The sequence below is a fragment of the Lepisma saccharinum genome, chromosome 27 (genome assembly GCF_977018435.1).
Source record: "Lepisma saccharinum chromosome 27, izLepSacc3.1, whole genome shotgun sequence".
NCBI lineage: Eukaryota > Metazoa > Arthropoda > Insecta > Zygentoma > Lepismatidae > Lepisma > Lepisma saccharinum.
The window spans coordinates 22,962,048-22,980,289 of record NC_139255.1 but is presented as its reverse complement, the minus strand read 5'-3'; the positions used below and the strand labels follow the sequence as shown (position 1 = coordinate 22,980,289).

General features: G+C 36.9%; 1 protein-coding gene across 1 annotated transcript in view; it reads left to right on the top strand.

The window, feature by feature from the left end:
• The window catches only part of LOC145980376 (dipeptidase 1-like), a 217,116-nt gene extending 205,726 nt beyond the window's left edge, over positions 1-11,390 (top strand). Inside the window, exon 11 of the mRNA XM_083113440.1 lies at positions 10,952-11,390. Within this exon, the coding sequence (XP_082969566.1) occupies positions 10,952-11,053 (102 nt within the window). The 3' untranslated portion in view covers positions 11,054-11,390. The remainder of the gene's footprint in view (positions 1-10,951) is intronic.
• The last annotated feature ends 6,852 nt before the right edge of the window (positions 11,391-18,242 follow it).

Below are 18,242 nucleotides of genomic sequence, written 5' to 3'. Positions count from 1 at the left end.
CCAATGTTCACGACTCAAAATTTTAATAATGAGACCACCCCTGAAGAGAATGATCTGCAGTCGCCCATGATATTTCAGCATCACGGTTTACCTAAGAGGTAGAAATCGACGTAAAATGAGCAAAAGACAAACAGATATTATACAGTGTAATTGCTCGATTCCTTTTGTTCTACTGTTGATTCTATAGAGAATATCCTGAGAAAACCATTCCCCTGTTTTCTGCACGGCATGAGATTGCGGCGATCTGTCCTCGGCCGTTTCAGCTATTGCTGACCAGCGTTAAGGAAATCGGAAAAACTTACTACAGTTTTAGATTTGCGTGCTGCAGGCTACCTTGGATTTCAGGAGTAAAATTAATTGGAACATATTTTCACTTTCTTTTCTTGCTTCCTGGTTTACTGATTGAATTTTATGATTCCTGGAAAAGTTGATAATTTACTAACTAAAAGTAGTAAAGTACATTAAAATCTCAGAAGATACTTATGACAGTTTTCACATCTCCAAAGCCGGCCCCTGTGGCTAAGCGGTTAGCACGTCGCGCTACGACGCCAGGGGATCCGGGTTCGAATCCCGGCCTTGGCATGGATGTTTGTGAATGTCCATTCATGAATTTCATCCCATCATCATTCATCTCTATCTTCTCAAATTAGCCAAAAGTGTCACAAAAAGCGAAGTAAAAGAAAGAAAATCAATCAATCAATTAATCAAATCTCTCAAGTAAATAACAAACGTAGAAAAATTAGTACCGCAATATAAAAGCTCTTATATATACGTATTCATGTTATGTATATACCCACACTGATTGTTGAGACCCTGTTGTGATACGCACTAAAATTTGAGTTTTAGGTCCGCCGATCTCCGTGGCGCAGTGGTTAGCATACCGCGCTACAACGCCAGGCGTCCTGATTCGAATCCCGGCCTGTGCATGGGTGTTCTTTGTGAGGTTCCCTTCACCAATTTCATCATATCATCACTGATTCTCATCTTCGCGATTAGCAATAAGTGGCAGAAAAATCAAGTAAAATAAACCAAAGGGATAAATTGAGTTGAAGGTTCAGGAAAGCATGAAGTGCGCTTTATTAACCAACTTTAAAGTGTTTATTTATTTATTTATTTATTTATTTATTTATTTACATTAAAGAACTCAACAGGCTGGCGCCCAGTTAGAGAGTTCAGAGATACAGGATTTCATACATGCTTCAGTGACCGTTATTTGATATTGTTTTCAATACACTGTTTTTAAATTGTATATATGGCATAGAGAACAAATCAATATTTTTGTTATGCTTTTCTAAGGCATTGAAGAGAACACTCATTCTCCAGATAGGGGATTTCTTGACAATGTTTTTTCGCGCTCTATTCACAAAAAAGGTTTGATGATTGGGTCGCGTCTTATTGTTAGGAACGTGTAATTTAAATTGTGAGATCCAAAGACGAGAGCGAAGTTTTCCATTATATATTTTCCAGAGCAGCAGCAGGTCGCGGAATGTCCATAAAGACTTTATTAAGTAATTATATTTCACACAAAATACTAATACTTAGTTTAGAAACTATGTTATATTTGCACACATCGTACTTTTATATTAATTTCCGTATCTCCGATGTGTGGCATAAGATAAATTTCTTGTGTTTATCCACTTCCTAGAATGATTCATTTTCTTTTCTGGCATTTTTGGCTGAGTATCTCAAACCATCTTTATATGAGTAATGACTTTTGACATCATCTTGTACCAGGGCGTTGTAAATGTCTCCTTTGTAAGATTGATTCCATTATAACCTATGGTTATGCTCTGCTTGTTTGATTTTTTGCTTTATGTCCATTTTATGCACAGCAAGGCTAATCGGGACTAGACCAACAGTTTAAAATGGGATCCGAACTACTGTGACATGTGTCGTGAATGATGTTATGTTCTGTGAAACTTCGTCTGTGTTTGCATTTTTGTTATTTAGCGTCACTTTTCACTAATCGGTACCATGGAGATGGATGATGTGATAAAATTCATGTAGGAACAATAACAAAGCACACCCATCCTCAGGCCTGGATTCGTACCCAGGACCCGTGGTATTGTACCGGGCTGCACTAACCACTCTGTCATTATTTGTTTGTAATATAAATTGCATGATGCATTAAAATACATAAAATATAAGACTGATACGGTGTTAGTGTATAAAAACTAGTTTTGTGATCCTGTGTGCTCTCTACTGACAATGAATAACATGGCAACCCTATTAATAACCAAGCTCTCAAAAAATATTTTGAAAGCTTTTGGAAGTAAACAAAAATGAACCTCGCAGTATTTCGAAAATAATACGAAAAGACTGAAACCAACGATTTCCAATTACATACTTCCATGTAACACCTGCAGAAGAAGAAGTTTGGAACTGTTCATTTAGTAGTTTGTAAGTATTCGCAGATGAAACATAATATATAATAAAATTTAATATTAAATTGCCTAGAATTTGAGAAAATTGACATGTAATGTATGCCACTTAGTAGTATTTAGCTCATTGAGAAGCAAAAATCAAAGTTTTTATGTTAAAATTCTAAACGTTTTATCAAATATATTAAAGTGTTTCTAACTCTTTTGCGTAAATTTCTGTCAAGGTTTGTTTTAAATCCACTTTATGCGCAGAAAATCTGGATTGAACCCACGGTTTAAAGTGAAATTCAAATCACTATTTTTCTCTACTGTACACCCTTTCAATACCACCACACTATCCGGGTGGCCCATTTGAAAGTCAAGTGAATCATAAACGTCAAATTGATAATACAGTTCGTTCATTTTGACTCTGGACCGAAATAGCGCTGACATGACGCAGATGCCGGCATTTGCGTCCCGTTACGTGTCGGTTATTTACGCACATATCTTTAGCATGTAGACAATTATATTTATATTGCATAACGAGTACTAACCTGTGTTATAAGAGTTGTTCAAAGTTGTTCACGCGCTATCTCGGCCCAGAGCCAAAACGAACGCACTACATTCGAAGACGAAATTTATGTGTCCAAAATCATTTGAATGTAAATATACATTATACTTGGTTTAGCTGTTAATATCCAATTTTTCTCTGAAACGACCAAATTTGATAATTGTTTGCATTTTGTGAATGTTTTAGCATATATAATTAAGTAGATATTATCTATTTACCTGTGCTTTGAACTATACTTATTCTAGAACTGAGTTTCGAGAGACCACTTCTTCTGTTTGGTCTTCAGGAAATAAATTTGTACACCAAAGCCAATCAACTACTCCATTCTGCCCCGTTTGATTAACGGACAGGATTTGAAGTAAAATAACAGGTCTATCGCAAGTTTAAACCCCACTACGGGTAAGAAGAAATATGATCATCTGAAGACTACAGAATATGTGCCCTCAAGTAACGTAGTGTTATAATAAGTGCACTCAATGAAACTTGACAAAGGATAATGTCCAATGAACATTGCATGCTAATGTCACTAACATTCAGTAAAAATCTGTTAACTCTTTACTTTACCAAAACAATTTAACATTGCATTAGCTTCACATCAAGCTTGCATTGTCAACACAAAGTAAATACAGTAAATGAAAAATGTTTTATTACAACACTTGCAACAAACAGAAGCGAATTGTTCACTATTATAATCAGGTGTGCCCATGAAGTATTTGGAATGCCCAATATTTAGCTAGTGTGAAGCCATAAAAATTATTTAGCAATTTGTTAGAGGCGAGCATAAATTAACACTTCAGTCAAGAGCAGAAAGTAAGGGTATAGCAAAGATATGAAATAAAGACACAGTTAAACGTACTATAATTATAAATAGTGCATGAAAAATATTAACTTGCGGGGAAAACGTCCGGAAATAATGGGGTGGACCACTGACAGCAAAATATACGCCCTCTGTTGTACTTTTTGTTCATTATTCATCAAGAGTTCGTGGACTTCGCCTTACAATACATTACCTATAACTGAAGCACGTGTACTTCCCATATAAAATGTTGACAAACATGCAGAAGTTAGTATAAAAGTGTTGTAAAAATATTATACTGAATGTATCTTGCCAATGAAACCCAAAAGAGAGTGACAGCACTGTCTAGCAATTACAATGTTTATCTCTAATACAGTTACGTATTTTAAACAGTTATGTTTCTGCGTTTGTTATTATTGTCAATTCCCTTCACTAGATTTTATTCTGAATACATTCTGTTCGTAGTAGATCGAACACACGGGCTAAATGTATATAAACAGAGAATCTGGATTCTATGTAAGAAGTACAGTCACGGGTAATAAAAATGAGACACGCCATGTGTGTTGTCTAACTTTACGGCGATAGGTGGATTTGAATATCAATAATATTAATATCAAATGCCAACTTCTAACACCACTGTAGATTTAGGCAACACACGTAACGCCTTGTAGTGAAGCTAGTATTTGAGGATTTAAGTGTCCAATTTTTATTGCTGGTGACTGTACATCCGAACCAAATATTTAATAAGCGTAGTTCTTGTTTCTCGTACCTGCTTGAATATTCGAATATTGAACATCGAAATAAAATCCTCGATGAACACGTAATTGATTTTTTTTACAGATAACTCATAATATTGAATAAAAGTTCAGAATCAAATCCAAAGGCAAAACAAAATTCAGAATTTCAGAGTTTGGCTTTTCTCGACCACTAATCCTTAATCAAAGGATTGCAAATGGAACTAAGAGAATGAAGATAAGGAAAAGTTGAAAGGAATGAAGTTGAATAAAGAAGGAGATTACAAAGGAACATATCAGAAACTACACAGAACGGTGAAAGTGTCCAGGATAGAAAGAAACAGATGGACACAATTGATAAAGAAAGCGGGCAAATAGGGGATTAGACTCGGAGAAAGTCGTAAAAAGAGAATGGAGTTAAATGGAAAGGGGGGAGGGGAAACTGTTTCAAACGTTCGGTCCTTCGTTGGAAAGAATAATAGATCTGCTCAGGCTTTAAATTCGAATAAAAGTCCAACGTTGCGTGTACATTTCTAATCAATTTCAAATCTATTTCGGTTTAAAAAACTAATATTCATGCCGATTTTCTCTATGAATCCACGTTTCAAATGCACATCCCCCCTCTTTATCTTTCTGTGTGTATTTTTGTGTTTGGTCAACTGAGTGGTTAGCACATCACGCGACGAAGTCGGGGGTCGCAGGTTCGAATCCTGTTTCTGAGTGTCCATTCATCAGTTTCACCGCATCATCACTCATCCCCATCTTCGCAAATTAGCCAAAAGTGACACAAATAACGAAGTAAAATTTAAAAAAAATCAACTTAAGATAATTTTTTGGGGCGCAAGATCGGTATAAACAATACTTTATATATGTAAATATACATAAAATGTATCCTTCTACGTGAATTTGGGGGGAAGTGCCTTGCCCTCATCCAAGTCGGCGCCTATGGTACTGACACTGGCATTTCTGTATTGTAATGAACCTATTTAAAGTAAATGGAGTCATTCCTGATTTGTTCTCGTTGTTCCAAAAACTGTCTTTTCGAAAGGAAAGGCAATTATGTTTACCATCTCTTGAATGACACCATAAGAATCAATGTGAAACAAAATAAAACCTCCTTACTTCTTTAGTGTAAAGCATTGTTTGTCTAGATTAGTGACCAGGCGATATATTTATAATTGAGGTAGGCTTTAATGTTCATCAGTTGTCCTTTATGACGTCTGCTTTCAATCTTTAACACATTTGTCGAAGACAAATATGAATGTCGCTGCAGGATTTTGTGTCGATATACCTGATTGGAGAATTTGGAACCGGTCTTCCTTGTCAAGTGGTTGTCGTAGTGTGCTAGGATTCGATTGATTAAATTTTTGCTTTAAGTCAACTTTACGCACAGAGAGGTTAATCGGGACAGGACCTACTGTTTAAAGTGCCACTATGGGCCTCCATCAGGTATCGAACATGGGACCTCTAGAATGCTATTCGACGACTTTACCACTAGGCCATTGGCGAGGCCTGCTAGGGTTCGAGTTTCGGAAAGGTATCAATCTCTCTTCGTGTTTTGTCTTCATATATTTAATATTATTACTTCATATCAATCACATTGCAGAAATTAATTTGGAGGCGTAGCAGAGAAAGGGTGTAAAGAATAATGAAATACAAATACAAATGCAAGTTGCAAGTTCCCTAGGGGTGGAGGAGGCAATTGGCTATAGTTGACTGGAAACTTAATAAGAGAGAGGTTGAGTCAGGAATTCCATGTTGCTAGGAAATAGCTGCAAAAGTGTGGTGACTGTTTTCTCGCTGAAACACCCATATTCTTAAATCTCATAGTTATACACCATCACTCCTCTGAATCCAATCAAGATTTAAAAGTTACAATTCGCATCAATGCATTGAAGTGCTGATTCCAGAGAGCGCTCATCCTTCACTTCCCAAAGAAAGTTATTGAAGATATACATAAGTATGTGTGTAATATAAACCATAAAACAAATCTCCAAATCTTTAAAAACGTTTCCATAAACTTTACGATTTGTTGCCTTCCATTTCTAGCATTTCTCAACCACCTCCAAAACCCTATCATACACTTCCAACACAGTGAAATATTAATCATTTCTAGCTGAAGGATATTTCCAATATTATTCGTTTTTCATGTACCGAGAATATGTGTACCATGTGCAGAAAACTGTTACATTCCTATGAATTTACGCTGGTGGAGCATTCTACCATAAAACATACATTTTGCATTTGATACATCTCGTATTCTGAAAAATGTTTTGGACATGTCCGCCCTATAACATTTAGTCTCTAGTATTTTTACTTTAATTCCTTATTTACAGCTTGTGAAAATTATATCATGGCATCTAGAAATAAGTAATCCTCTACATGTGACTTCAACAGATCTTACATTAGAGACTCGTATGAAAGCAAAACAAAATCCCCGTAGGAATACGTTTCTCTGGAATATTAGTTAAATAAACTTTCTCGGCGAGATATCTCAATATTGCGTTTGCGTAAACCTTAGCTCTTAAGAAATTAACAATGGATTTGAAAAGCAGATATATACGATTCGTATGAGATAAATTTAAAAAGAAAAGCTAGAAATTGTTCGAACAAAAGTTTCTATGAAATAATTTAGTTTTCGAATATAATAAAGTAGGCTTTAAATTGCTACGAAAATTTAGAATTTATTATTTTGTAAAACGTCTCAAATATATAAACATATATAAATATTATTGCATGTAGATAAGTAAATTTAGTATAGTGTTCGTACCTAATTGACTTGACACTTATTTTCAAATGCGAGAATACAATATATATATATATATATATATATATATATATATATATATGGATTTCCATTATATGACAAATGTTAATACACTTAGCACAACTGTGCTGTAAAATTAGAATTTTTCTCAGCTCATAGATTTTGAATCTTGTCGCTGTCATGTTACAAGAGATAGAAATACATGTCTTAACAATGCACTGGCCCTCTTAGCAGAGTAATTTTTCGTCTCAAGTTAGTAAAGATCTTTCTTTTACTTATGAAAGTAAAGTATGATAATTGTTCAACGTCAATAATTACATTTATAGAGTGCTGGAAGTGAGGGGGGAGGGGTGGTATCCTCCTAGCTAGCAAAATTTTTGTAAAGAATTTTACCAACTGTCTCATTCTCACCATGTTAAACGATAGAAGCTAACCCCAAGGCTCGACCAAACATCTCCAAATTAAATTTTCCACTTCAGGTTCTGCATGCATGGCTTAAAAACGGAGAAATATTACTACTAGTAGTTTGCAATTTAGATACATGTAGTCAAAACTACATTTTCACTAAATCTATGTAGTGTATTATTTGTGTTATTTAGTTTCCCTATCTGCCACTTTGATCTAATCGCGACGCTGCGCATGGGTGATGATTAGATTAAGCACAAAGAATAACATGCCCAGGTAGACATACATTCGATTTGGAACAGTCCTATGCCAGCCCTTACTATTGCGTATTATGTGTTATTGTGTCTATTCCCCTAATAATGTGTGGAAACTGAAAGCAAATATGATGACGCACCAATAATATTAATCTATGGAAAACAAGCTGAAAGGCACAAAAACAATCATTTATGACCATAGCTATAGTGCGCGTCAAATCTCCTGCATATGGCGATAGCCAATAGCAGCGCACTGCAGCGGTGCCATGTCGAAATCTCACACGGAAAGAGAGAGCGTGGTCGAGCGAAACGCCTTGTCACGGAGAGCACGGAACATTAGATAATATAACATATAATAAACATAATGGGAGAAAAGAACATACCTGATTAGGGACTGCATAATTCTTTCAATATTCTCAAGGTGGAAGTTGTAGAGCCTTTGTAAGATATTTTGTCCCGTAAAGAGTACCTACGTTATCTTTTTGGTAGTAGAAAATTCGCCACGATCGTAAATTTCAAAGACTGTTCTACGAACTACGTCTTTTTTCAAAGTCATCTAAATTTGTCGTTCTTTTCGGTATATTAATGTGCTTTCTAGTCTAGGTTATTGAAACATTGGAGCAGGCCCCGATCCACATTGTTTTGCCCCCGAACATATCCGAGAAACGGTAGCTTGATTCACACCACACGCTTGAGCTGTTAGATCCTGGCACTTCTTAAAGTCAATTTTACTTCTTTGTTCGTCACTCGAACACTTTTTTTTTTTAAAAAAAATGTACACCTGAAAAATCACCTGTCGTGCCTGGCTTCGTACAACACTGTATTTTTCCCTCTTCTCTCGCCATCACTACCACTTGGTTTACTCAACGACATGCTGCACACACCCACTAAACACATGAAAAAAAAAACGAACAATGACGGTATCCTCTTCGTCAACTTCTTCTGCCATCACTGGGAACGAACGTGCCCTGTTCCCTTAGCTAATCGGAAAGTTTCAGAATGCAACAGGAACGAAGGGAGAGCAAAAAGGATACAATGCAAATACGTTTATAATAACATTGCTTCTACAGAGGGAACGGTATAAGCTACAATCACGCTTGTTTTTCGTACATACTCGCAAATTCATTATCTTTCCATCTGTTGAACTACTGACACTTGAAATAATCTATTTATATCCGAGCGCCAGGTACACGATTTAGTAGCGAGGTGAAACAGCTTCTGAACTAGGCAACGCTGCACGTCCGTGATTCGCTGGTGCTGTTCAGTCGTTCAAGGTCATATGCAGGAGATTTGACGCGCACTCTAGAGTCGTTTTCACGTTTAGAAGACACAATGGGCTCTTATGGGCAATGCTTTTCTTATGGGAAATACGAGCACGCTGTTGTGAAATTTCTGGATTTACAAATTTAGCTTAAGTAAAATCGGTACCTGCAGTTTTCCAGGAAATTTTGTAGAGAATACGATGGTGAACACAAAAAACTGGTAACTTGCTTACATAATTTTAGATAAATTAAAATCGCAAATTTTCCGTGAAAACACAATTTTTACATTGTTTTCATTCCTAACGTTGAAACATGCCGTGAAATTGAAGCATTCATTATTAAAAAAAAATGACACTGTTTTTTAATTGTCATAGGTGATGGTGGAACTCAGAATTTATCAATACTTTAAAGCATATTCGCATTAAAAAATATTCAAATAAAGTATGTGGAGATTTTTTATATTCGTGCAGTAGAAAATGTCGTCGCTGGCCATTTTTTGTTCTGTAATTCCAAGTAAAAACTTCCAGCGACAAAGTTGTGGAGAAAATAATGAAATTATTTTTTATAACCACTCAAAGGTTCCAAGAAATATTACTTCCATGCATTTGGAGTTTCTTTTTAACCCGAACCGCGCGCGAAGTAAGGAGACGTTGTCTGGCCATCTTGAGCCGACTAACCGCAGCATTCCGGCTATCACCACCAAGTTATTTTATTTCCATTCAGTAAAAATATGAACTTCATGCAGTTTGTTATAATAGAATTGAAATTACTTAAATTTAATAATTGACAATTATTTCCAATGCTGCTGTTGTGAGCAACATTAGTGTTGTCGCAAATACACGTTGTTTTCGTTTACATTACTGTCGACATTAATACTGAAATGAAGATCACCTTTCAGTTTCCAACGTACACATAAATTCATAGACACCATATTAACCTTTGAAAGGCTTTCCAACACGTGACAAAATATGGGGCTTCAAGATAGAAATATGACATGCCTTGCTTGAGTCATTCACGTCTTATCAGTTCACGTGGACCATAACTCATTTGTTTGTTTGGGTTGCAACTTGAATTTAACCCATGTGCCAGGTTCCCCTTACTTGAGTGAGAGATCTGCTTTGGTCTGTTTAGACTTTTTCCCTCTCCCGAAAAAGTGTTTTCAGTTGTGTGAGCTCTCAGTGATTTTTACTTTTTTAAGTGATTTCTGAAGTGTCATATTCGTGCATTACACTCGCGTGTGTAGTGATCGCAATGGATCATAGTAAAAAGGGTAACTGTAACGTTCACAGTATAATATTAATATTAATATTAATATTAATAATTACATATAATTATCATTATATATACAAAATATGTAACACCTTCATTGTGAAGGAAGGTCATCATTTCCCGGCGACATGAGCTAGCGCTGTATTGGCAACACTGTGCGGTTTCTCCATAAGCGCCGTTGTGTCTTCTGAACGTGAAAACGACTTAAGTAGGGGAACAGGAATTTATCCACAAAGAAAAATATCTCATTGCGAGAAATCCTTATTTCTCTGTTGTGGCCTTTATTGTTCTCTTTCTTATCTGATTATGCCACAGACTTCACTTGCTTCACTTTAGCAATATTTCTCTTGCCCAGAGAACTTCAAAATTTCAACCTGAAGCTACATATTCACATAGTTCTTTCGAGCTTCAAGCCCTGAATTTCTTCCAAACTTTTTGACAAAATCTTGTAGACACGCTGTATGTATAAAAGTTGCTATAATTTGCACAAAAGCAGATTCTGAACTTATGGTACTCTTTCTGTATCTTTGCAGGTGAAGGACGAGTGGGCAAGCTCCGAAATTCCACCCTTGGAGGACATCATCCCTCCTCAGGACATGTACGGGAAGACCTACTGCAGGTATCCAGTCACGTGATACGAATCACTGGACCGCAGGATTCAATTTTTCTAAAGTTCAACTCACTGCCATTGCGTAAGGGAAAAGTTAGGAATTATTTCCATGCCTTCAGCAGTGAAAACAAAGGCGAGCGGAAGTGCATAAAACAGCCAACGACAGAGTGCGTACATGCGTATAATTTATACTCATGGGTGCCGAGTAAGGTGGTTTTCGAGAGTAAATCTATACGCACAGCTTCCTCAAGGACAAACCTAGAAGTGTGTAACAGTTCGGAGTCATAATGTCAACTAGCATTCTTTTTAATAACGTAAAGAACAAAAGGGTTCTAAAATGGACGAGATGTAATTTATAGAAATATTCTACCCAACGTCCTACATAGAAGTGCAGGAAAATAAATAAGGTGCCTGAATGTAACGAGCAGACAAGATGTAAATAGATAATTAAGTGATAATAAAGTGTTTTTAGACAGAAGGAAAATAACAAATTATTGCGCAATTCACAAAAATATATATGTGTAATTTGTTTGAATAATAAATGATTATCATATCTAACACGGATTTTTAGCACCTTTTTTTGCTTCACTGTTCGAATTTTGTAGTGGTTCTGTTTCTTTGAAACACATTTGTAAATCCTGAAAAATGTCTTCACCTACAGTCATGTTCACTCACGTTGCAGTAACAATCCCATCGACTCTCAATTGGATCGACACAACTTTTTAAGTGTCCATGACTGCACTCACAATTGACAAGCACCTACAGTGGTCCTCTAGGGCCTGCGAATAGTCACAGCTAGGTTACCCAAATCGAACTTCTCAGTCAAGCTAGCAGGATAAACAGACGACCAGGCTCTCACTGGTCAATGATGTCGGATTTATATCTCTCCTTTATGAAATGAAAGGTTTATGGATTTTTTTTTCAATATCAGACTTTTTATTGTCCATTATACACAATTACATGCAAACTTATCCACTGGCAATCCTGGATCGAGTTGCCAGATGCAGATCTGCGAACAAATCTGTAACGGGCAACCCTTCCAAGAAAATCACGGTTTGATAGTATCGCAAGCACCTGGCTCGGAAGCAGTTGGTTTATGAGAGAGTCCGTGTCGTTTGCGCCGAGGGTTGTTATCGGTTCATTTCCGCCGCGACATATGTCAAGACCTTCCTTGGTAGGTTTTCCCACAATCCGGAGTGTCATTACCGCCGCGCGCACGTTTGATTATGACGTTGCCCAGCTGCAGTTGTGTTTATCTGATTTTATGTAGTGTAGTGTAGTGTAGTGTATAATAGATTGTCACATTTATGTTGCTTCGAAAGTGTACATTTACGTTGTACTTTTAGAATATTTGCAATATTTTAACAACACTGCATTTACAATGTTTTTTAACGATTAACGATAAATGATTAATAGTTAATAGGCTGATGCTGATTTATGTATTTTGTGTTGTGGAATAAAATTTATACCAGTAATCCTCTGTAACGTCTTTTGAAATGAGTAAAGAAAAGTCATATTTGAATCTGGATAGGTTAACATTTCAGTGTAAACACAGCTGTGCACCGTCATAAACACACGTTTGATTTTATGTTTTAAGTCCACTTTATGCACTATTCACCATGTGCCCATAAAAACACGTGCGCGAGGCGGTGATGACACTCTGGATTGTGGGAAAACCAACCAAGGAAGGTCTTGACATATGTAACGGCGGGAATGAACCGTTAAGCAGCCTCGGCGCAAACGTCACGACACCTTATGAGATACTAGCCCAAGGATAAGCTGATTCGGCCAATTAGGGTACGGCATAGTTCTCCCTACGATGTTGACCTGTGATACCAGCCTCACGGCAACCGAATAACGAAGCAGAAAACTATAGAAATTGGGTTCCTTTTTATACCGAACGGTTGTTTACAAAATAACAAGGAAATTTGGTCGATATTTACACGTATCCATGAATCTGCACAATTACATCATGTAATTACGGATTTTGCAATATTTACATAATATCATTAAAGTTGTAAATTCATACCTTCTTAAAATATTTTTCCAATGCCGAAAAAGATTACAAAATAATTAATTTTGATATCTAAGACAATTTTAATTTCAAACTAGAATGTTCGAAATGGGCACAGATGATGTACGCACAGGTGTTGCGCTGTGGCTTCGCAATTGTAAGCACACAATATGTGTGTGTGTTCAGCATGTGCACGCACGGACACGTACATTTAATATTTATACTTTTATGTACAGGGTGCCTACCATAAGCACATAATAAACACAGGTATTCTGTTCTATGTACAAACATAAGATCATTGTTGTTAGAGTAGTGGAAATGAATACTAGTGTATAGAACAGAGGTTACAAAAACACTGTAACCCGTTGCCAACAGTCGTGACGTCACCGCATCAGTCAGTTTTCATTGCAGAGCTCATGATTTGATTGGTTGATTTGGTGCTTTATGTCCACTTTATGCACAGTAAGGCTAATCGGGACTGGACCGACAGTTTAAAGTGAGATCCGAACCACTGTGTGCCTCCACCGAGTATCGAACCCGGTACCCTTTGATTACAATACAGCGACGCTACTACTGCGCCATATGAGAAGCCCGAGAGCTCATGGTTGTAACTTCTCAGGGAGATGAAGGGCAGGAACAAGGGACAGAGGTAAATGTGGAGCCAAAAATGACCATTCACTGGCCCTTCGTTAAAACTTTAGCGAAATATCAAGGAAATTTTGAGAGGCGTTAATGGAATAAATGGGATCGGGATATGTCATTGATAAAATGTAACAGGGATGTCCCAAATGGACATGAATTTTGATTAATTGATTTCATTTATTTAATTCGCTTTTTTGCTACTTTTGGCTAATTTGCAAAGATGGGGATGAGTGAAAATATGATGAAATTAATGAATGAAAAATCAGAAATATCCATGCCCATGCCAGGCATGGTGGTGAATTTGGGTTGCATTGGAGGAGTTTCGTTATCATTTTTTCTGTTCAATTTCTCACACATCAACACAAAAGTGTGAACAGTAAAAAATAAATTTTCACTAGCGTGGTCTAGGTGTCAACCCATAACGGTTTTAGTTTTCGGGTAGACATTGTGAGAGTACCGCAAATGTGCAAAGTTAACATATCCAACTGGGTCACTTCCATTTTGGCCATGTACGTCGTTGATCTGTTGAAAGGTTTTCACTTCAACGACAAGGCAGCGGATTCGGATACGCCTTGGTAATGTAAGTTATTCTGTTCGGCTTGTGGATTATTTGCTTTTAAGATATTTAAAAAAAAAAAAATTCTGGATGGTAATCAGGTTTCACAATCTGGATGTAGGAAACTTACTGTAAAGCTTCCAGCTAGCACGAGTTCAGCAAGTAAAGGCTACGTCTCGGTTAATATTTATTTTAAATTAACAAATAGGTGTATGGAATATCCACACGCCTGTGTACAACGCAAATACCTAGGCGCTAGTTTCAATATTTCAACAGTAGCGACAACCTTTTCAATATGGAAATTGTATTCGATTTTAAGAATTGAATGCAGTTTCAGTGCCCCATCGTATATACTCTATCTATGTTGTCTCTGGAGCAAGGCCGCGCAAAGGGGGGGAGGGATCGAGTGGGCAGAGCGAAGCAGTACAAGCTGCTGGGAAAGTTGGTAACTACAGTCGTTTTCTCCCACTCCAACTAATCCCGTTTATCTCACGTGTTCATTGGTGGAGCCGTGTCGCGTCACTACTTACGCAGATACCTGTTTTTGTTCGCCAGCTCCAGAGATCGTTGGGACAGAGTATAGATACAGGCATACCCACCCATACAGAAGTAATAGCCTGTTATTGGCCAGATGATTTATCCTTAGGGGAGATTTGAAATTAGGCTATCCTAGGCGACGACTGAGTCTAGGAGGGCCGCACGAAAATGAGACGCTCAAGGGGCAAACGGCTCGTTTGCGGACTCATGTTTACTCAGAATGTTTTGCTTCTATTATCGTGTACTTTCAACTGTATCAGTTTGCGTTATTACTTACGATACACCCTGTATTAAATCAGTCTCTTCACTAAACAAAGCGTGCGGCATATAAAAGGTATAGTGATGGAGCTTGACCCATAATTATATAAATCCTTGGATGTAACTTAATGCCAGAAAAAAAATATGGAAGGGGTGAGGTAAGCAAGAAATTCATGCTTTAGCCAGGCTTTCAACCCTGGCGGAGACTTTTAAAACACTCTCTCTAATTGACAATCTGCCACGAGGGCTTCTGGTTTCATCGCCAAACTCATTCTGCCTAATGCAACATCGTTATTTTAAAACAAAGAATGAACATCATCCACATTACAAATTTGTTGGTTCATGTACGGTGTCCTATTCGTACTATTTCTGTTTTCACTCCTGTCCATTTTCTCTCATAAACTACACAAGCTGTTTCACCGATGTTCGATTAGCATATCGATTCAATAAAGTGAGGTTAAATCTGTTCCTGCCTCTTCATCAAGTGAACGATTATGGAGTAATTACAATTGCTGTAGTTACAGCTGCTTAGTTATTCCAATCTGCGAATGTTCCGTTGACACTAATCGAATATTGAATTATTATTGAAGATAAATCAAAATTTCAGTGTTTTTCGACATATTGGCTTCCAAAAGCGTATTGTGGTGACAATTTTAATGTAAATGAAACCATTAGCACCACTCTTGCCGCTTTTCTATTCTAATTCAGGACTGAGAATATCCATATATTTACATCACATTTGTATTTATTATTAATATTGCTTTAATTTAAAAGTTGGAATTAAGACCGTGTCCTATCTTTTTTTCTCACTTTGCCATGCACCTAAAATTACACATGAATGTGATATGGTAAGATATGATATTTATTGGCATTTACGATACAAGTCCTTGGCCTGTGAGTATCATATAATATTATGATATAATCCGCTTTACAATACATTTAGAAACATTTATAAATATACACCAGAAACATTTAGAAAAAAAAAATATATATACACAATATATTTTTCTCTTCTAATATTTAACCTTGTCCTCTATGTCTGTTCCACTGATCCTTAGCAGTCACTGGCACCTTCTAGTATCTTTTTGCTCTCAATCCAGATTGCCCAGGGCTTTGATATTCCCTTCCGCCATATTTCTCCTCTCCTCCCTAGATACCTCTTATATTGCTCGCTCAATGCTGTCCCTTGCATTGTCACCTCATTTGCGTTGCATGGGGAGAAGGGCGTCGATCAATCACATCAATCAGATTATGATCCCTCGCCTGCTCTTCGCCTCATAGCGTGCAGATGGCACGACCGTCCGGCCCCTTGAGTTTGTGTTACGTCCATCCCCCTAGCATGAATCAGGTGAGTCCACTTCTTTGTTTTTACGTACATGTATCAATGTATGGCTTTGTTCCGCACCCCTGGCGGTTGTGTGGTGGCGATCGTTACCTTCTCAAGACATTTGGCCTTGATATCTTGTCTGCTGCTATGAATCAACCTTTTTCTCCCTAATAATTTGTAGTATCCCATTTTCGCACATCGCGCCCCTCACTTCTTACCACAGCTCCTTCAAACCCCTTCTATAGAGGCCGCTTCTTGTCCCCATTGCCCAGTGAACATTCAACCTTGGAGCATTCAATTTTGGTAGGTACAGCATTGATTCTTCAAGTTTTAAGTTAGATTTTGACATACAGCTTGATAGGTCATATTACATTTGTGTGAAGAGATGTCACGTTTTCTAGAGTCCGTCACTGTCTGCTAAAACGGGGACGTTGGGGTTAGTCTAAAGCGAGGTCGTTCCCGTTTTGGATGACAATGGCCAATATTGACATGTGTTTTACCTACTAGGGCTATGATTTAATACTCAGGCAAGTCTGTAATATTTTCGTGTTAATTAAGTGTTTAAATTGAGTAAAGAGTTTTTTTTGTTATTGTACATGTTTAACAAAAATGATGAAAATAGTTTATGTCTTATAGTTTTATTTTATTATTCTTGGTTAACTTCACTTATGTTCTCTCAAGAATGTTTTTGTAACAAAATTTTGAATTAAATCTCGATAGCTCATTCTACTCAATCGGTTGTTCAAAACGCTGACAATAATTTTTTTTTTGCATAAAAAATGTTTTTCCTGCCTCCACTAATGTTCTTTATTTGCACAAAAAATCTTGCCTACTGGTGGTCGAGGACCTACTCAGGAATGAAAAGTTTTGCATAATTTTTCCATATAACTAAGGTTTTGGTAGGGTAAAATATGTTAGCGTCCCATATTCGACGACTCTCCCTTAAAAGAAGACGACGAGGAAACTGAAACGGATGAAGAAGAAAACCATATGAAGTAAAAAACTGTGCCTTCGATTAAACTATTTGTTAGAGTCGGGCGAAAATGACCTGATCAACTTGTGCCCAAGTAGCATGAACAAATAAGACTTCTTAGCTAACTGATTTTTTTTTAAACGTAGATAAATGATATATGTTTATTAATATTTTTACCTTTACATGAAAGCACAATTTCATATTGCTGCTGTGATTCTAAAAACTTATACTAAATTTAATTCGCTGAATTGGTAAATTAAGAAGTATGCAAGTTTCATATACAATGAAACACTTCTTAAGTAGGCTGTTTGTTTATATTTTAGGGCTAAGAGACTATATCATTGTGTGCTGTCATATTAATTTAATTACTGTGATAATTTTGACATCTATAGTCTAATATGTCTCAGGAAGTAATTATTATTTTGTATCGTGGGCATATGTTTTATTTGCACATGCTGTTTGTATTTATAAGTCCAACGTGACGCAAAAGCCCGTGACGGCCATGGCCTGCCTACCGACTGCCGAGGTGGGATATCATCCAAAGAATTACGGAATTTATAACATTTGAAATTGGTTTACACATACACGCGAACGCTCCAACGCAGAGAGAGAGAGAGATGATAGTCGCCATTTGATATTTTCTAAATATGTCTTTGATATATGTAAAGGGATTTCCAATAAGAATTATATGATTCTGAAATGAGCTGGCATCTATGCTTCAAATGTTATAACTGTCACTAGTTGTCATTTGTGTTTAGTATACTGTGACAATTCATCATGGCTAACTAACTACACGCTTCAAGAACGTTTGGTTATTTTCCAAAAAAAATATGAAAATATACGTTCGTTTGTGAATACTCAACGTGCACTTCGCGAAAACTATGGTCCACATAATTGTCCTTCTGTG